Consider the following 21,870-nt stretch of genomic DNA (forward strand, 5'->3'; position numbering starts at 1 on the left):
CTTCAGTTGCTGCCCTGTCTCTGGTCAGCTGTCATGTTATTTATTACAGAGTGTAGTATTTTGCTCTAGTTTTCTGGTCCTAGGATCTTACCAATTTGTTCTCTTTTCTTGTAGGAGAAATCTTTGAATTGAAGGCTGAACTCAACAATGAAAAGAAAGAAAAGAGGAAGGAGGCTGTGAAGAAGGTGATTGCTGCCATGACTGTGGGGAAGGATGTTAGGTAAGGGTCATCACTCCTGCTGTCGGTCACTTTAGACCCATACCCTATTTTATGGCTTTTACTGCTTTTCATTTAACTGTTGTAAACAAAGAACCTATAAGAATGGGTTTGTCCCACTGAAAATCACAAGGAAGTATAGTTGCTTTTATGTGAACTCTGTGACTTTTTTTTGAAGAATGAAACCAGTTTGATTTTCTTGCGTCCAGATCTAGCATAAAACCTCCTGAGAGCTGGCACAGTTACAGATCTGTTGCTGAAGTAGTTTTAGGAGATGATAAAAATGTACCGAGAAGCAGAAGCTCATATGTTCTTTAATTGGCTCGAGCCAATGTTCTTAACTCTACAACTCTAGAATCAGTTGCTGAATTCAAGATGAAAATCAACGTTAACAAAGTCTGTTTTCTCACCCTCCCTGCTCTCCCCGTAATTCAGCCAGACCATTTGGAAATAGGTGCAGATTATCCGCAAGCCCCTGAGGATTCCCAAAATCCTTTTGGGGGATTTATGAGGTCAAGGCTATTATAGTAATACTTAGGTATTATTTGCCTTTTCACTGTGTTGACATTTGCACTGCTGATGCCTTAGTGCAAATCAAGGTAGTAGTGCCAAACTGTGATAGTAGTCATTGTATCCTTCATCACCACTTACTTCCAGGAAAAAAGGGCAGTTTCACTTAGGGCTATTCTTCATTGAAGCATTAAAAATGTATTTTATTAAGCCTTGAAATATGAGTCAGGTCTTTTTAATATACCATGCGATAAAATAGGAATTATGCATAAAGCACTTCTGCATAACATAGTGTGATTGGTTGACCTGGAAAAAAGCCGATTGTTTGAATTGGGAATACCATTTTTAAGTAAAAGAATGATTGACAGACAAATTATAGTTAATCAGATCTTCAGTATTTGGGAGACATTTTATCAAAAATGAACAAAGTGAACCTGTCACTTCTAGAGAAAAAAATTGACAGATCCATTTTGAGCTTTAAAGTAAAAATTAGATTGTTGGAAAACTTGTATCTCTCATTATGAGCTTGACAGCATCCCAATACTTAGAGACTTTTCTGATGAGATTGGTGGTGAAATGAATTAATGTATTATTTACTGTTCTCTGATGAAATGTGTCATTGGGAGGATCTGCATAACTCAACCAATATTTTCTAAATGACTAGTGCATAAATCATAGAAGTATCCATGGGTAAAAGATCCATTCACATTAAGTGATAAAAGATAGATCTTATTGCAAGCAAGTTTAAAAAGTTTGATATGGTTTCAGATTCCACATTGTAGCTGACTTTTAAGCTGATTAATGTGTGTGCTGAAAAAGACAAAAGAGAAAAAGCCTTTGTCTAGCTTTAATGTATCAAAGAATATCCAGGTATTTGAAAAAGCTGTTAAAATACTCCTCTCTTTTCCAGTTAATATATGTGTATGATTTGCTTCTTACACTTCAGTCAAAACAACATTCTACAGGGGTGCCTGGGTGGCTCAGGCGGTTAGGTGTGCAACTCTTGATTTTGGTCAGGTCATGGTCTCACGGTTTGTGAGTTCAACCCTCACATCGGGCTCTGTGCTGACAGTGTGTGGAACCTACTTGTTATTCTGTCTCCCTCTCTCTGCTTCTCCCCACTCACATTCTCTCACATTCTCTCAAAATAAATAAATTAACTTAACAACAACAACAAAAAAAAACCAACATTCTACAACAGGTTGAATGCAGGAGCAAATATGAGGATATAGCTGTCATTGCTTAAACTAGACATGTAAAACATGTAAAACAATATTGTCTTAATTTTTTAAAAAATACAAATTTTTTTGCTTTAAAGTGATATGTTAATATGAAATGCATTTGTTATTTTAGAACTTTTTTTAGTGTTTTATTTTTGAAAGCAAATGCACATGCATGCAAGCTGAGGAGGGGCAGAGAGAGAGGGAGATAGAGGAGTCAGAGCAGGCTCTGCAGTGAGAGTGGAAAGTCCGATGCAGGGCTCGAAACCATGAACCGTGAGATCATGACCTGAGCCAAAATCAAGAATTTGAACACTCAATTGACTGAGCTACCCTGGCGCCCCACATATCATAGTTTAAACAAAATGATAGTAGATATCTTTTGGCCTTCATTGTATTTACTATCTAGTTGAAGAGATCCAAAATCTGAAAACTTAGGGAGTAATGAAATTCAATTTTATTATTAGGAACTAGAGTATACATTAAAGGCAATAAGAATTCTACAAAAGAGAGATACATGTAAATAGGAATAGTTGAAGAACACTTCTCGGAGGAGATGGGATTTGTGCCGTGCCTAGATAGCTCAAAGAGGCAGAATAAATAGAGCTGAGCTATTCATAGGTTATCATATTTCAGTCTCCCCTCCAAGTAACTTCAAGTTCAGTGCTGTGAGAAAGAAATACAATGTGAGCCCCATATATGATTTAAAATTTTCTGATAGCCAAGTTAAAATAAAACATAGATGAAATTCTAATAATATATTTTATTTAACAGTATATCAAGTATCATTCCAATATGAAATTTAAAAATAATAAAAATTATTGAGGTAATTTACATTATATTTTTCATACTAAGTCTTCAAGATCCAATGTGTATTTTATATATACATAAATATATATGTATGTGTATATGTATATGTGTGTGTGTATATATATACATATATATCTCATATATATATATCTCATATATATATACATATCTCCTATATATATGTATATATATATATATCTCACATCATAGTTCAGACTAGCCACACTGCCAGTGAGTAGCTACATATGACCAGTGGCTACCATATTGGAAAAATCAACTTTCTAGCTTTATAGGTTGATACTTAACAGTTTTTACCTCTAGAACTTTGTTCTTGACCAAGATCTTTTTGATCTTGGGCAGGTTGTTGGAATTAAATTACTCAGGATCTTAAATTTACTGTTGGTTAATGTGTCACATTTGTTTGTCAGTTTTTAGTTGTTTTGCCCATGAGTTATTCTAAGAAATGGAAAGAACATTCATTTTGGGGGAATGTTAATTAGTGTTTGTTGAGTATCTACATGTTCTTGAAACTAGGTATGTATATTGATTAAACAGTTTGCCTTTCAGAGCAGAAGTCATTGGTTCGTTGGAGATAAGGTGGATTCTTTGACTTTGCTGTCCATCTTCCTTTCTGTAAATAACTATCTCTGCTTATTGTGTGTGTGTGTCCAGGAGCTGTACCATGTGACCAGTTATTTCAGCCATTCTCCTTTTTGTAGAAATATACTGACATTTGCTTTCTGTGTACTTGTAGTAAGATGTTCAGAAATATTTAGAAGTTTTACAGTACTTTGATAAAGCTTTAAGGGGAAGTTTAATTGCTAATCTCATAAAATTATAGTTCACCTATATTTTAAAAATACAGCTTATACGTTAAAATCCAATAAGCTCACCTTCTAAACTAATGATGCCACTTTCCTTTGGCTTTATAGGAAAGTAGTAAATCATGAAATGACTTGAACTTGGAAAAAGTGTAAACTCCTTTTATATTTGAGGAGACTCGTTTTCATTGTCTGAATACGTAATATTAAGAATAAAGAAATAGGGGCACCTGAGTCGCTCAGTTGGTTAAGTGTCTAATTCTTGATTTGGGGTTAAGGTCATGATCTCAACAGTTCGTGGGATCGAGCCTCTTGTCGGGCTCTGCACTGACAACATGGAGCCCGCTTGGGATTCTCTCTCTCCCTCTCTCTGTGCCCCTTCCCCACTTGCACGTGCTCGCTTGCTCTTTCTCTCAAATAAACTAAAGAAAAAAAAAAAGAAAGAATAAATTCCACTAGAAGGGAATCAGGACGTCTTAGAAAAATGACTGATTTTAATTGTAAGATTAGAAATGAACCAAGTGATCCTGGATGGAACATCATGTCCTACCAGAAAGCAAGGAAACTGGTGAAAATACAGGGTCACATCCCAGGGACTCAGAAGCGAACTGAGTAACACTGGCCAAGGATAGAAGAATATGAACATTTAAAAAGTATAGCAACCATAGTGCATTGAACCTACAATGAATTGATACGTAGAATTACTGTTAATTTGTATATGTGATAAAGACTGTTTTTTTAAAAGCAACATTCCAGGGGTGCCTGGGTGGCTCAGTTGGTTAAGTGTCTGACTTCGGCTCAGGTCATGATCTCACAGTTTGTGAGTTCAAGCCCCGTGTCAGGCTCTGTGCTGACAGCTCAGAGCCTGGAGCCTGCTTCGGATTCTGTGTCTCCCTCTCTCTGCCCCCTGCCCTGCTCACACTCTGTTTCTGTCTCTCAAAAAGGGAGTAAACATTAAAAAAAAAAAAAAAAAAAAATTAAAAGCAACATTTCTAAAAGATATGTCCTAAAATATTATATGTGAAATTATATGATGTCTAGGATTTGGTTAAAAATAATCCAGAGCAACTAGATGGGATAGGGACAGGGAGGGAAGGAGAATGGATCGAGGACATGTATTAATACTTGTTTATAGCTGGGTGATGGATATATTGGGTTCATTATACTGCTGTTTCTATTTGTTAGGAATTTTTGTAATGAAAAGTTTCTTAAAAACTCTATTTTTAGAGACTTTCTTGAGACCCAGGGTTACAGTTTCTTTAGAAATTCATCTCAGTGAGATAATTATTATTACCGTGGGGACATTTGTCCTTGCATCAGATCACTTTGTAAAATAAGGCCATTTCTTCAGGTTCTATCCATTGGCTTGACACCAACATCTTTTCATTTTTCTTTTCTCTTCTCCTCTCAGCTCTCTCTTTCCAGATGTAGTGAACTGTATGCAAACCGACAATCTGGAATTAAAGAAGCTCGTGTACCTTTATTTGATGAACTACGCCAAGAGTCAGCCAGACATGGCCATCATGGCTGTCAACAGCTTTGTGAAGGTAACATTTCCCCCAGGGACTCAAGACCAGTCTCTTCTGTCTCAAGTAACCTTTTCAGAAGTGTTTCTTGATATAGTTAATGTCTGCATTGCAAATAAGCAACCTCTGTTCCAAAAGAGGGCCTCTGGAGAAGTACTGGCACTGACTAGGAATGTTCATGTTTTTAAGCCTTCTTTATGCCAGCATTTGTCATCCAATTCAGACCATATGGAGAGCTTTCAGTTAGCTGGTCTTGGTGTCCTTGCCAGATGGAAGAAGAAAAGCAGGTGAAGAAGCCTTAATGTTTTACCTACCCAGGCTGACAAAGCTTAGGTATATCATTGCAGTTTCAGTAACCTGGGCTTTATCTAGTTTCCCTTTGTAAAAATTATGCTTATGAGTTAGAAGTAGTAGAAACCACAGGAGCTACTACCTCTGTTTTGTCTTAATAGGTCTTAACACTGGATTAATTTTTTTATTATGGAAACTTTCAAACATAATGAAGTAGAGGAAATTGTATTATAAATTCCTACCCATCTTGTGTAGTTGCAGTAGTTAATAACCCATGACCAGTCGTGTTTTATTTATTCTCCCATACATGCTTTCCTGACTCCTCCTCATTCTCCTACTAGATAATTTTAACGTAAATCCCAAACATGATAAAGATGAAAAATAATTTCATCCTTACATTTGTCAGAATAAGATCTCTTTTTTAAACATAACTACAATTTTCACATCTTAAAAAACTGACCATTAAGAAATTTCTTATTATTGAACATGCAGTCATAGTTTTCCTATCATTAGATTTGATGGACATAATGAGGCTGTACCTATTAAAAAATACATATTTTAATATTTTATATATATATATATATGGTTTTTTGCTGTTTTTTCCCCTTTGTTGGGAATTTAGTCTGCATTAAAAAAAAGACAGTATTTCTAAAATTAGCTTTTATTAAACTGTTCTGAAAAATAAACTATATGCTTTCTTTCTTATGGAATTTTTGTTCTTTACCTGTGTTTAGCTACATTGTACAAAATCAGAGAACATAACATTCTTTCTGTTTGGTGGTTCATAGGTGGACTACATCATTGGAAAGATAATTTAGTTTACTTGTTTTGTACTTTGGTGTATACAAGGTTTAGAATGTTTAAAGAAAATTTTTAGCATAGTGCAATTTAAGGAGTATTCTATTTGTACTGTATTTGGAAGCATTTGCTAATAAAGGAGAATGTAGGAGTGCCTGGCTGGCTCAGTTGGTAGAATATGCAACTCTTGAACTTGGGTCCATGAGTTCGAGCCCCATGTTGGGTGTAGAGTTCACTTAAAAATAAATAAGTAAATAAATCCCTCATTTGGGGGGAAAAAAAAAGGAGAATGTATGTTAATTGGGATCTTGGAGGGCTCTCTCTGCTGCTTAACTCCAGGAACTTGGGGCAGGCCCAAACCAGTTTCTCTCTCCTTTGCTTTCTTGGCTGTAGGCCCCAGAAAGTCCCAACCTCTTTTCTCTCTACTTGATATTTGCAGACTGGCTCTGGAGTGGAACACATCTTTTCAATTCCTCATTTTTTTCCTGTTGTTAAGGGAGGTCCACTAATAGCCATGGGGATGGTATTACCAGCTCACTAAGGTGCTGCCCTTCTGGGCATTTCTTCACGGTGTTTATGAAACAATTAAATGATTTTCTAAGCTAAACTCTTAAATAGGCAACTAAGATTTGTACTTAGGAAACAATAGCATGGGATGATTTATGTTCTGATATAGAATGTAACTGGAAGCTTACATTAAGGAAATATTTTTTTGTGGTTTGTATAAACTAGACTATTTACTTTTAGTTACCATGTACACCTACAGTTGTCAATGATTTTTTTTTTTTTTTTTTTTTTTTTTTTTTTTTAAAGGACTGTGAAGATCCTAATCCTCTCATTCGGGCCTTGGCAGTCAGGACCATGGGGTGCATCCGGGTGGACAAGATTACAGAATATCTGTGTGAGCCCCTCCGAAAGTGTTTGAAGGATGAAGATCCCTATGTTCGGAAAACAGCAGCAGTCTGTGTGGCAAAACTCCATGATATCAATGCCCAAATGGTAGAGGATCAGGGATTTCTGGATTCTCTGCGGGATCTCATAGCAGATTCAAATCCAATGGTAACAAACTTCTGCTTTTATAAAGAGAATAGGGCTTTTAAAAAAGCATCTTTAAAACAAATCTTATGTTTGGGACATTGAAACCTAGGTTAGCTGTGGGAAGTATGAATTCTGTGTGTCCCTCAGATTATCTGTCTCACACTGTAGGTGTTTCTGAGGTGAAAACCAACTACTAAAATACTAGGGTCTTAAAGCAAACCTTTGCATCATACCTATCCCTGTATTTGCTCAGCAACCGGTTCTTTCATCATTTTTTTAAGAGGATTTTACCTTAAATTGATAGCAGTTTTTTAAAGATGATTTCTTCAGATGTTTGTGGTCTTTTCTAGCAGTGTGGCAATAGAAACAAAGTTATATTTATTGCTTAGTGATTTTTATGCATTCTTCTACAGGAAAATTCTAGGACAAGATTCTCTTTTGACAACTAACGTTTTAAACATTTGGTAGCTAGGAGTGCCTGGGTGGCTCAGTCGGTTGAGCGTCAGACTATTGGTTTCAGCTCAGGTCATGATCTCACAGGTTGGTGAGCTCGAGCCCCACATCAGACTCTGTGCTGATGGTGCAGAGCCTGCTTGGGATTCTTTCTCTCCCTCTCTATCTGCCCCTCCCACGCTTATGCTTGTTTGTGCATGCGTTCTCTCTCTCTCTCTCTCTCTCTCTCTCTCTCTCTCTCTCTCTCTCAATAAATAAATAAATAAATAAATAAATAAATAAATAAATAAATAAATAAACTTAACCCAAAAAAAAAAATTTAAACATTTAGGAGCTGGAAAACAACTTAACACCTTAAAGTTTGGAGTACTTTTATTTCTCATATTAACATTTTTAACTTTGTCCATATAATGAAGGGGAGAAAGTCCCAAGTGGTATGTTGACTCTGCTGGTAACTGGAGCTCATTTGAATTCAATGCTTGGTCAAAGTATCATTGCTGAGAAGATGAAGGAATATGGCCACCTTTTCTCTCCTTTTTGCCTAATACAATATTTACTTAGAGGTGAATAATTGTGAGTTAATCAAATGAGTAACCTTTGAATACTTTTCTTGTTGTTGAACTTTCTGGAATTTGCCTTGAAATAGACATTGCCTCTCACTTGCAAATTACCCACTCATATCTCTGCTTTGATATTTCATTTGGTTCATCTTATTCTTTGAATAGCCTTGGCTTCTGTTTATTCTCCTTCAAGTTTAGTATCAAGGTCAAAGGATGAAGCAAGCCCCACTTTTTTTTTAAGGTACTATGGTACTTACTATCATCAGGAATCTTTTTAGCCACCTTCTAGGTACAGAAGTGGGTGCAGATATAGATGTGCTTAAACTATGACTTCTGATAGGATGTCACCATCAATAAGAAGATTCAGCCTTTCCTTTTTTCCACCTCAAGTAAGATCATGTGACTTCTCCCCCGCTTTTTTTTATTCCATACAGGAAGAAATTTATAGGGGTGTCTGGGTGCCTCAGTTGGTTGAGCGTCCAGCTCTTGATTTTGGCTCAGGTCATGTGATACCACGGTTCGTGGGTTTGAGCCCCATGTTAGGCCCTGCGCTGACAGTTCAGAGCTTGCTTGGGATTCTCTCTGCCCCTGTCCTGCATGTGTGCTGTCTCTCTCTCAAATAAGTTTTAAAAAAAAAAAAAAAAGGAAGAAAGAAATTTACAAGGCATTAGGATCTATGTTATAGACTGTGTAGTTGGTCCTAAGTTGTATTTTAGTGTTGTTTCTGAGTCACTGTTACTCTGAACAGCTGTACTGGAAATTTTCTACCTGAGGACAAATGAGAAGATGAAAAGTATTTGGCTTCCATGCTCGCAATTTCAGGCATCCAGATGAATAGGGTATTGTGCACTCATGGAAACTTGTTAAATAGTGGGACTAGGAATGTGGAGTGGAGTGAGGTGAAAATGAATTCTAACTTATTTAGGAAATTCCATTTTGGGGAGAAAAAGGCATTTTTACACTAATGTAAATTCTTCAAAGTAGAACCTACAAAATTAGATGATTAGGGATAGGGAGTAACTGATGGTTTAGTAAAGGTTTGCTTTTTCTTTTTTCTGCTCTTTTCTTTTTTTTGTACCCAAGCACTTAGAACTTAAAACTTTATCCAGATCAGTTGAGAGGGTGGAATGATTCTGGAACAAGCCTAATTTAACTTATTTTAAGTTTTCATTATGGAGGAAGGGCTGGTTTTGGCCAGATCCTACTCTCAAGTAACATGTATGCCATTTATTTATTTATTTATACTTTATATTATGGGAATTTTCAAACATATTCAAAATTAAAGTGACTAAATGAAAATGAGATAAGTGAAATGAATCCATTTACCATCATCAGATTCGGTAATTATCAGCATGTGCTAGGCTTGTTTTACCTGTTTTCCCCCATGCCATACCTACCTATATAAGTAATATAAACAGGCAACACATCAGTGGGTCTCTGTTTGAATTTAATATAACATTATATTAAACTATAATACTCTTAATAAAATTTCCTAATCTGTTTTTACTACAGCTTATCAGGAGGTGATTTCAGGGGATTTTCACAAGTTACCTTTGAGGAAACTTCTAGAGAAAATTTAAGGTCACCTGGTAGATGTTGAGAAACTTTCAGGAGCCACTTTTGTTTACTGTGTCTTTATTGCCGATTTTCCTAGAGCAGGTGTCAGCATTAATTATCATTGGACCTATCGCTCTCTAAATAGAAAATCTTTTTGATTCTCAATCACATTTCTCAGTAGCAGAACTTTTCCCTTGATATTGTTCAATGGAGTGCTAGCAAGGCTCACAGGGTGCAAAATTTAAAATGGTACTCACATTCAGGTGCCAGCTCCATACCTGCAGAAGCCTGAAAGTGGAGTGTCTCCTTAAGCTTGTGCCTTACTTGCCTTACTCTTGTTCTGGTCTTGTTTTACATACTCTTATTCAAATCATTTTTTGAGCTCTTCATGCTTGTTTTAGTGAAGAACTGAAAAGTTTGTGTTAAGATAGCCAACAGACACACATGCCTACCTTTGATCTTGAACCCATACTTTTCATCTCAATCGATGTCCTGCTTTTTGCCAAAAAGTATTACAACCGGCATTTAGACCACTGATTTTCCTTTTTTATCAGCTGGGTCAAATACTGTTGATAGGAAACAGGTGAGTACATGAATGTAAGGTTTAATAGCTCAAACATCTGAGAGATTCCAAAGGATTCTGATGACCATACGTTCTTAGGAAAAGGGAAATTTAAACTTAAATGCATTCTGTGCCAGATACATGCTTTTACTTAACGATTTATTGCTTCGTTCTCTTATCTTCCCAATGCAGTAGAGGTTATTCCATGTTGAGATCAAGAAGTGTACACTCAGGAAATTATCCCAGAGTCCTACAGCTAGTGCTAATATAGCCAGGATTCTAACCTAGTTCTGAGTCCCAATACCCGTTATTGGTCACTGTCTTCATAGAGGTATGTCTACAATAGAATTTAAATGTGTGTATTCACACGTACACATTTAGAACTGTTTTATTGTTTCAAAATGGTTAAAATTTTGAATATATGAAGGCCTTTAATTATCTGAGACCTGTTTTACTGTGGAAATCTTCTCAAGCTCCTTACTCTGATGCTTGAGTCCTCTTCTGCTCTGGAGGGTATTTTGTTGCACTGTTTCAGAAGTTGTTCCACACGGTGGCAGCACTGCACCAGAAAATACTAGAATCTCTTGCAAAAAAAAAAAAAAAAAAAAAAAATTAACGTTTCCAGGGGGTTCTGCTTTAGTAATTTTCTTATAGCTCACTTCAGAAGGGCATCCTAAAGGTGAAAGCACCTGCAGAAATGACTTTGAAATCGGAGAGTAAAATGTTGATCAAGATCTGAATACTTTTGGGGTTATGTTGATTTCCAAGCTCATTCCTGGGAGTAGGGTACCTTGTTGCAAGTAATAGATTTGTTTTCATTTCTTGTCTTTCTGGGGGGGATCACACGCACTTCCTTTTCCTATAGTTATTCCATTTATAACAGTTAAAGCAGACTTTCAGTGAAATACTATTTGAAAGAGAAAAGACAGACTTTGAAGTAAAAAAATTCTCTTAAATTCTAGCTCAACGTCACTGAGGTTCTTCTTCTGTTGAATGAGGGGCGCCATTGTAGAAAGGTGTTAGGAGTATTTATTGAGCTGTGGTATAAAAAGTGCGTATTCAAGGGGCACCTGGGTGGCTCAGTTGCTTAAGCGTCCAACTTCAGCTCAGGTCATGATCTCACGGTTCATGAGTTTGAGCCCCGCGTCAGGCTCTGTGCAGACAGCTCAGAGCCTGGAGCCTACTTCAGATTCTGTGTCTCCCTCTCTCTTTGCCCCTCCCCTGCTCACGCTCTGTCTCTCTCCCTCTCAAAAATAAATAAACATTAAAAAAAAATAAAAAAAAGCACATATTCAAGTGCTTGGCTTATGGGAGCTCATGAGAATGATGGCTGCTGCTCCTGTAACTATGAAATAGACATTAGACAGGGTTAACGTTATTGCTACAATATTAACTTAAAAGGTCCTGGTGCCGTTGATAGCTGTACAAACTCATATAGTACAGTCTTTTCTGAGAGAATTAGAGCCAAACTTATTTTCAGATGCAGATTTTATTAATTCATTATTTTGAGAGCAAACCTGTATTCAGAATGAGCAACCACTTTGGAGCTACAGGAGAATAGCTCCCATGACTTCTTCACAGATGTCAGAATTTTTTTATTTTATTTTATTTTATTTTATTACATTTTATTACATTTTATTATATTTTATTACATTTTATTACATTTTATTACATTTTATTACATTTTATTACATTTTATTTTATTTTTGAGAGGCAGAGAGAGACAGAGCACAAGTGGGGGAGGGGCAGAGAGAGAAGGAGACACAGAATCCGAAGCGGGCTCCAGGCTTTGAGCTGTCAGCACAGAGCCCAACATGTGGCTTGAACTCACAAATCGTGAGATCATGACCTGAGCCGAAGTCAGGTGCTCAACCGACTGAGCCACCCAGGTGCGCCCACAGATGTCAGAATTTTTAGAATTTCCACCAAATGTATATTTACAAGAAAAAAATGCACTTTTGGGTGATAGTGATTGTTTTGTAGCTTTTTTTCCGTACATTAGGATTTTCCCTCCTTTACTATGGTTTTTATTTTTTCCTCCAAGGCATTTGAGATACTCTGACTTCAGTTAGCATGTTCATGCTAGAGTCTGCCACTCCTGAGACTCCCAACAACCCCATCACATGGTTTCTTTTGTTTGTGAACTCGGCTCTCCTGAGTCCTGTTGGGTTAGGACTTTGCCCCTTTAATGTCTTCTAAACCTTTTCCATTCTGCTTCCATCAGTCACCCTGAGAGCTGCCCTGGGAAGCCCCACTTCCCTCTGCTCTGTCCTCTCTGCCAAAGCACAAATTACTGAATAAGTAGGAAACCTATTTCTGTTTGATGAGTGTTCTGCACGAGCAGTATGTTCTCAAAATAGCCTCAGCTTGGCCCAGAATAGCCTTTAGCAAAGGTTCTGGTTAAAACTGCTAGCATCTTGGGGCACCTGGGTGGCTTGGTCAGTTAAGTGTCTGACTTTCAGTTTTGGCGCAGGTCGTGATCTCACAGTTTGGTGAGTTCGGGCCCCGTATCAGGCTCTGTGTTGACAGTGTGGAGCCTGCTTGGGATTCTCTCTTTCTCTCCCCTTCTCTGTCCTCTTCCCCTGCTCACAATGTGTCTGTCTCTCTAAATAAATAAATAAACCAGTTAGCTTCTTTTAATTAGAAATTATTCTAGAAAGCTATCTTATAAAGAGGCCTTATAAAAATTTTATAAAGAGGCTTTAACTGGGTTCATTCACATATACCATGCAAGTGAAAGACAAACAGAACCCACATTCCAAGGATCAACATAGGATGAGAAGCCTCCAATGATCCAGTGCCAGCTCACAGGTCAAAAGGCAGTCACATCTTTTTGGTGACCATCACCAGCATGTAGAAGCAGCATGGTATTATGGCAGTGGATCTCAACTGGGAGCGATTTTGCTCCCCAGGGTACATTTGGCAATATCTAGGGCACTTTTCATTGTCACAGCTAACCGGAGGGATGTTGCTAGTATCGAGTGGGTAGAGTCCAGGGCTACTTCAGACATCCTGCAGTGTACAGGACAGCCCCCTAGAGCAACCAGTTATTCATCCCCAAATGTCAGTAGTGCTAAGTTTGCAAAAATTTGGATTATAGAAGTAATAGAAATAGCATATAACCACCTAGGGCCAGAGTGGCTGCTGTTTTGAGTCCTGGTGTGGCTGCTTAATAAAAATGTTGCCTTTAGCAAGTTATTTAAAATGAGCTTCAGTTTCCTTGTCTTTAAAAAGGTAGTAATGCTTATTTTACCCAATTATTTTGAATATGAAGGAATAATTGAAAAATTTAAATAATGCCTAGGGCATCAGGGTGGCTCATCGGCTCAGGTCTTGATCTCAAGTTTCGTGAGTTCGAGCCCCACATTAGGCTCTCTGCTGTCAGTGCAGAGCCCACTTGGGATCCTCTGTCTCCCTGTCTCTGCCCCTCCCCCACTTGTGCACACTCTTCGTACTCTCACTCTCTCATTCTCTCCCAAAAATGAACAGTAGGGGCGCCTAGGTGGCTCAGTCAGTTAAGCATCGGACTGCAGTTCAGGTCAGGATCTCACAGTTTGGTTCCTGAGTTTGAGCCTTGTGTCGGGCTCTGTGCTGACAGCTCAGAGCCTAGAGCCTGCTTCAGATTCTGTGTCTCCCTCTCTCTCTGCCCCTTGCCTACTCATGCGTGCGCGCGCTCTCTCTCTCTCTCAAAAATAAACATTAAAGTTTTATTTTAAAAAACATCAAAAAATTTTAAATAATGCCTGATATATAGCAAATATTTAATGGAACTGTAGCTATTGAGGAACAGACCTAACATTGCATACTTTCTGATTATTATAATTTCTATTTAGGCCTTAGAAAGTTGTGGTTTGTTGTCAGTCAGTCTGAGATGGTACGTATTGAAAAACTCAAGTGTCTAGATCACTTTGTAAATTTGAGGATTTTTATCAGAATATAAATGATGCCCTTGTGGGCTATGTTGTCTTTCAAAGATCAGTCTAGAGCACATAGAAAAACTTCATGACTTCACTTAATTTAGTATTTTCTATGATTTCTGTTATCCCTAGAAGTATATTAATAAGTAGAGTTTTAAAGTACAATTTCATACGTAAGTAAAATGAGAAATACATAATGTTCTTCGTGCTAAAAGTCCATAAAGGAGTTCCGGAGCTGGTAGAATTTTAGGTGCATGTGAGAGTGCCTGTAGGTGGTAGGCACTTAATAAGAGTAATGTGGGAGGTAATGTGTTCAGTCTGTCTGGGTTCCCCATGTGAGTATGTTATATTTGGTACCAAAAGAGGAGAGATTTCTGCAGGAATGGAGTAAGTAGAATCATTAGAGGCTGCTTTGATATAAGGCCGATTGCCCAACTCTTGAATCTCCCACTGGTTGATCTGAGTGTTGTTCTGTCTCTGCTTATAGAGGAAGTAAATGATTTTTGTTTCCTGTGTAATAAACTCTGGAAATCTTTCTGTGATTCTCACTTCTTTTTAAATCAGTTTTCTATCAGTTGTTACTAACTTATAGGTTATTTTTTTATTCTTTTTACATTTTTTTAAGTTTATTTATTTTGAGGGAGGGAGAGAGAAACCCAAGCAGGCTCCATGCAGAGCCTGATCTTACAACTGTGAGATCATAACCTGAGCCCAAATCACGAGTAGGACCCTTAACCAACTGAGTCATTCAAGTACCCCTGAGTTGTTGTTGTTGTTGTTGTTGTTGTTCTTCTTCCTTTTTTTTTTTTAATAAGCTCATTTAGGGGGGATAATTTTAGAATAACAGAAAAGTTGCAAAGATAGTACAGAAAGTTCTCATATACTCTTCAGTCACTTTCACTTAATGTTAATACCTTACATAACCATGGCACATTTGTCAAAACTAAGAAATTAGCATTGGTACGTTATTATTAACTAAAGTACAGATTTTTTTTGAATTTCACCTGTTTCAACACAAATGTCCTTTTGCTATTCTAGGATTCAATCCAAAATACCAAATTGTATTTAATCACTTCTTTTTATAAAGAGTTGACTCACTCTGTATGAAAGTGTCTCAAAAACAGAAAAGTGCTTTGTAATTATGAAATGGTATCTTTTCCTCTCCCCAGTACTGGATAGCATAGTGGTTAAGACTCAGACTCTTGAGCCAGACAGACTTGGGTTTGTATGCTGGTTCTATCATTTCTTGGCTCCCTGGACTTCTTTCCATCCTCATCTACATAGTAGAGGTGATAAATAAAATTTTTCTCGTAGGATTGTTGTGAACATTAAGGAGAGAGAGCTTGCAGAGCCCTTAATCCTGAACCTGGCAGAGAGAGCCCTCCATAATATAACTGCCATTTATGGTCCATATTGTATAGTCACTGTGCTGTTGGAGATTAATAAGTTTAAAGGGGTTGATTTTTCAATTGCACATTTATTCTTAAAAGATTTAGTTCTTTTGTATGTGTTATTTATTTAAAAGCAGACATTGTTTTTAGGGTAATTCTGGGGGCAGCTTACCCACAAACGAAGCTAGGTCTGTTTACAGTGTTACTTACTACACCATTGCAGAATTACTTTTAAAAGTTAATTTTTCCAGGAAATCCCTTTAAAGCAGTTCATCAGCAACTTCTTGAAAAGTGGATCTGTTGTACATAGTAATACTGAAAGATCACAGCTCATTCCTTTCTCAGTGTTCCCTTCAGGATGATCTCAAGGCTTTTAATGTGGCAGGGGGTTACTTTGTTCTCATTGGGAGATAAATGGTATGGTCATACATTTTTGGTTTGTGTTGCAGCTTGCTCTAGTGTAATTTCAGGGTCTGTGGGCCCACTAACCCTGATTGTTAGGAGTGCCTTTTGTCTATTTGTAGATACCTATTTGTGATGTGAGAATATTTGCATTTTGTCAGACCATATCTTAAGCCACTTTAAGTATTGAATTCTATTGAGTCTTATTTGTGAATCTTAATTGTTACCATGTATACAGACTTCCTTGTCATCATGAGCTGTGTTGACTCAACCAGGCAGACGTGTTGACTCAAGTTCCTTATTCATGGGAAGATGAAGGGGGAAAAATGGCACATTTTAGGATGTAATACAGTTGGCATATTATCTATTGGCATTCTGGACAGTGTGTTGGGTAAAAGTATGAGCTCTAAGTTTTACTTATGTGGTGCCACATAGTCATTGTGTCCTTAAGGAGATGATCAGGACTGAAACATGCTTGGAAGAAATACATGTTGCCTTGTGCTTTCACATGTCAGTTGAAGCAACTCTATAAAGGAGAAAGCAAGATTATGTATATTTTAGCATAATAGATTTTGGTCAGTTATTATGTTTTCACTTGATTTCAGTCTTTAGGGGCACCAACCAAAAGGATTGTATATTGAACAGGAAAACTGAAGTATAAACCTGGATAGAGAGTATGTGACCTTGAAGGTCATTGCTGGAAATGGAAGTCCTCTAAATAGTACTTGAGTTAATAGGGAGAAGTCACGGTACTGGAAAGTGATGTCTTTCTTGGGTTCTGAGGCTATGGAAATGAAAGTGCAGGATGAAAGTCATTCAAAGGGACAGGGACATGTGTGAGAGATTTCTCGTAAAGGAGCTTCTGTCTGTGACACTCCAGTCCCACAGGAGATCTGGATTTCCCTTCTAGATTTCTTTTTTTACAGGATCATTTTTATTTTAACCCTACCTGCAGCTCTAGCTTGTTCCTTTTAAAAAAAAATGAGGTCAAATTTATGTCCTTATAATTGATGCATATCAGATAGGGGTAGCTTATAAATCAGATTTTATAGCTGGATAGTAAATCCTGCCTCTTTAAGTGCTGTCAGGATATGATTATCTCTGAAATATATGAAGTAGAAGAATACATTTTTCTCCTTGTATAAATCTCCTTGTATAAAGGCATGTCACCTTTGCCTGGACATAATGCTTTGATTATATTATCCTCCCCCACCTCTGATGTTTCTTTCCATTTCTCCCAGCTGAAGTTCACAGCTCCTGGAAATTCTGCAAATGCTGAATGCCGAGTGATTATTACTCAGAAACTGGAAGCAGACACAAACCTTGAGTTCATATTCGAGCACTATCCCTTGCTAGCTGTGTCAACTAAACAAGTCACTAACTTTTCTAAATTGATTTATAAATTCATTTTTAAAGCCTGTTTCCTTATTTGATAGCTACTACCTCAGAGTTGCTGTGAGGATTAATGGCACATAGCAAGTGCTCAAAACATTTCAGTAGTTACTGTCTTTTTTTCTCTTTGCGCAGCCTTCTCTATTAGGTATGGTATAAAGTAAGTTAAAACACAATTTGCTTACCTTAAAAAAAGCTCTGCTGGCTCCAAGGGTCCATAAGGAACTGTCACACTGAAGAGAAGTCTGTAGTTAAGGCAGAGAAAGATGTGTCTAGTATGGAGTGTGATTTTATATGTATTTATATGTTTTGTATATAAATGTGTATATGGATGTTTGTGTTTAATATCTGTATCTATAAAGTATACACATTACATTAGGGGGTGGGGTAGGGAGAAGTGTTTAGTTGCAGTCATCCCAAGAAACACCATAATTGGGAGGCAAGATGAATAAAAAAATTTTTTTACACTATGTATGTGTTCCTTTGTAACCTATATGCCAACTTTTTATAAATCCACTAATGTACTGAGAAAACTCATTTAAGGAACCCTATTTATAATTATATTTCTTTAAATTTTTTTTTTTCAACGTTCATTTATTTTTGGGACAGAGAGAGACAGAGCATGAACGGGGGAGGGGCAGAGAGAGAGGGAGACACAGAATCAGAAATAGGCTCCAGGCTCCGAGCCATCAGCCCAGAGCCTGACGCGGGGCTCGAACTCACGGACCGCGAGATCGTGACCTGGCTGAAGTCGGACGCTTAACCGACTGCGCCACCCAGGCGCCCCTATAATTATATTTTTAAAGCAAAGCTTCTTTAGAAATTCCTTTCTAGGTTGTCTTGCTGGTTCAGTTGGCGGAGCATGCAACTCTTGATCTCAGGGTTGTGAGTTCAAGCCCCATGTTGGGTGTAGAGATTACTTAAAAATAAAATCTTAAAAAAATACAAAGGAAAAAAAAAGAAACTCCTTTCTTTTTTGGGAACTGTAGTTTTTTTAAGATTATAGTTAAAAGGCTGTTCTCTTCCTGGCAGTGTTTCCTAAGAGAAGTGCCAGTTTTCCAGGGGAGAAATATTATGCATGTTAGTCTTAGTTCAAATTCAAAGTGATAGTTCAAGTAAAAGAGACCTAACCTTTGGGTTTTTTTTGTTTTGTTTTGTTTTGTTTAATGTTTATTTTTGAGACAGAGCATGAACGGGGGAGGGTCAGAGAGAGAGGGAGACACAGAATCTGAAACAGGCTCCAGGCTCCGAGCCGTCAGCACAGAGCCCGACGCGGGGCTCGAACTCACGGACTGCAAGATCATGACCTGAGCCGAAGTCGGACGCTTACCCGACTGAGCCACCCAGGTGCCCCCTAACCTTTGTTTTAATACATGGGTATATTAAGGCAGTTACTCCAAGGGTTAGATTTTTTTTCTTTATTATGTTGAATTACTATTTGGAGAAGTCTTTCTGGAAAGAGGAAGTAGATCTTAAATTCTAATCTGTTATTTTTAAAGTTTATTTTTACAAATAGACAATATATGTGCTGTGTAAATAGTACAAAATTCCAAACAAGCAGAGTATAAACATCAACAAGTGAATTGTCCTGTTACTGTAACCACCCAGCTGCTGTCCTGAAGTCAGTCTTTTTTCTCTGTCTACTTTAGAGTTGGTGTGACTAGCTTAAGTTTCCTTTAGAGTGGGAGAAATGTGGCTTAACGACCAGAAGACTACTACTCAGTCCCTACAGGCTCACTGTAGTATGTTTCTGAAATCATAACAGCCTGTGAAGATTAGGAGTTGAGAGTGGAAAGACAGAACAGAGGAACTTGGAGAAGTTTTAGAGGAACTGTGGAATTTTGTTATTGGGGATGCATTTTTCTCTAGTTGGCCATTGGCTCAGTGACTGTTCGGCAGTAATCTCTTTTCTCAATGCAGGCCTTTCTAAATGTAATCCTATAATCTGGTCTCTCTGGATCTTTTAATGAGATTTACTTTTCCCTATTTCCTTTTTTGTTTTAATGTGATAATGAGTGGAAATTGCCTTATTTTGCCACCAGAACATATACTTCATTAGCCGCATTATACACTTGGTTTAATTTCCAATTGCCTATGATAATGACAGGGGAATTCTAATTGTTCGTTCTGTTCAGCATCCTTCTGTTCTCTTTCCTCCATTGCTTTTTTTGATTCCCTAAATTCTGACCTTTTCTTTTTCTACATTTCCTATTAACAGACTTTATATTTAACATGTAATTTTTCTAATTTCAAAAGGATTTAATAGCAAAAATGGTAAATTGTGGTAGGACATCTTATTTTGGACAGCTGGTAACCAAGATTGGGCATGTGTTGTCAGTAACAATTTGAAAACAGGCATTTGGTCTTCTGATACGACATTTTGATCCTTTATAATATGTCAATCCAAGTGTAGAATACATGGGAAATCTCTTTTCCCTGCATGTACAGCACCTGAGATGATGGAGAGGATTAGTATTTCACTCTTCATGCCTTTTGTTTTTCCCTAAATCCCATGCTTGATGATAGCAGACAAAAATTAAGTCAGAAAAGAACTTCATACCTGCTACCATGTGGTATGTGGGCTAGACAATTCTTCCTGATTTGTCTTAATAGCAGTAAAATCATATCATATCCATAATCATACTTACAAGTGAGCCTTTGATTTTTCATCTTGGAATTTTGTAATCACTAAATTATAGCTGAAGAGGATTCCATTCATGGCATCATACCTTTTATGTAATTATGAATGTTGTCAGACTTACGTTATGTGATTAAAAAATCATGTTGTCTAGACATTTATATTCTAGGATAAATGCTGGGATAGCCCGCAAACTACTCAGATAAGGTGGATGGTAAAATCAATAGCTGAGGGGCATAGTTCAGCGTCCGACTCTTGATCTCGGCTCAAGACATGATCTCACGGTTTGTGGGTTTGAGCCCTGCCATCGGCCTCTGCACTGATGGCATGGAGCCTGCTTGGGATTCTGTCTCTCCGCCTCTCCCCTTTTTCTTGCTGGCAAAAGGATACAACTCTTAGTTTCTTAAGCTTTTAACAAGGGACTTCAGTGAGAACTAAGAATGAGTTGACGTTTGAACAATTTTAATATATATGACTGAAGCTGCTCTCTCTTATCTCATTGATACTTAGAGAATATTTGGATTCAGTCTTTACCTTGCTTGTTTTTAGTAACACCTGGGAGCCTCACTGAAAAATGGGGTTATAGGGGTGCCTGGCTGGCTCTGTTGGTAGAGCATGCAACTCTTGATCTCAGGATTGTGAGTTTGAGCCCCACGTTGGCCATACAGATTACTTTTAAAAAATGTGGTTTTAGGAGCGCCTGGGTGTCTACATCAGTTGAGCATCCCACTTTGGCTCAGGTCATGATTTCATGTTTCTTGAATTGGAGCCCTACATCGGGCTCTGTGCTGACAGCTCAGAGCCTAGAGCCTGCTTCAGATTCTGTGTGTCCCTCTGTCTATTCCCCTCACTTGTTTGCATTCTCTTTCTCTCTCAAAAATAAACAAACATTAAAAAAAAAATTTTTTTTTTAAAGTGTGGTTTTAAATTCACTTGTATAGGGCCATAGTATAGTTTCTTGTGTGTTTTTATTTTTGTGTGTTTTTGCAATTTTTGAAATACTTTAAATATTCACTGGCTGTAGACTTATTAGTTATATCAGGAATAATCTGTAATTTTGATAAAGGTTCACTTTTTCTTGAAACTAGTATGGATTCCCAGATCTGTAAGTCAGGATACAATATATTATATTATATAATTATATGTTATATTTGGTAACAATTTTTCATATGTCATACTGCCTGAAAAGGTTACATTTGAGGCACCATATTTCTTTGAGTCTGAGATGGCATTGATTATAAGATGTGCTATTTTTTGTATTACCTAGAAAGAAATGTATTTCCTATTAAACTAACATACTTTTGGTTATTAAATGCATCTTAGTTTCAGAGATGTTGATGTGAAAAACTGTGCAACTTAGTCTTGAAGAGTTATGGTAATAGTACCACCTTAAATTTGCATAAGGCTTTATAGAAAGCACATATGTATATCATATATCATCTGATTGAGCCTCAAACTAAAACTAATCTGTGAGGTGGATTAAATTATCCCCAATTTTCAGATGAGGAACATCTCCAGACATGATCAATAGTGAACTAGGGTTTCAAGCTCATAATTTCTTACTCTGAGACTCATGATATGATTAACAGTATCACCTCCCCACTCCCCCTTACATGCATACCCATACAGCTCTATAATTAGCCTAGATTTTTCTGTCCGTTGCCTGCCTAATGTACATGTTTTGTGTTTAAACTTCATTGATCTTATAACTGTTCATATGTCTTGATTGTATTGATAGTGTTGAATACTATTGAAATTGTTAATGTT

At 37.3% G+C, this 21,870-nt stretch overlaps 1 protein-coding gene across 4 annotated transcripts in view; it reads left to right on the forward strand.

The window, feature by feature from the left end:
* Positions 1-21,870, forward strand: part of AP2B1 (adaptor related protein complex 2 subunit beta 1) — a 126,395-nt gene that overhangs the window by 12,890 nt on the left and 91,635 nt on the right. For all 4 annotated transcript variants that reach the window (XM_015078452.3, XM_015078454.3, XM_015078453.3 and 1 more), the window contains exons 3-5: positions 115-220; positions 4,990-5,125; positions 7,007-7,252. In XM_015078452.3, coding sequence (XP_014933938.1) covers positions 115-220; positions 4,990-5,125; positions 7,007-7,252 — 488 coding nt within the window. The remainder of the gene's footprint in view (positions 1-114; positions 221-4,989; positions 5,126-7,006; positions 7,253-21,870) is intronic.

Source organism: Acinonyx jubatus, chromosome E1 (assembly GCF_027475565.1).
Source record: "Acinonyx jubatus isolate Ajub_Pintada_27869175 chromosome E1, VMU_Ajub_asm_v1.0, whole genome shotgun sequence".
NCBI lineage: Eukaryota > Metazoa > Chordata > Mammalia > Carnivora > Felidae > Acinonyx > Acinonyx jubatus.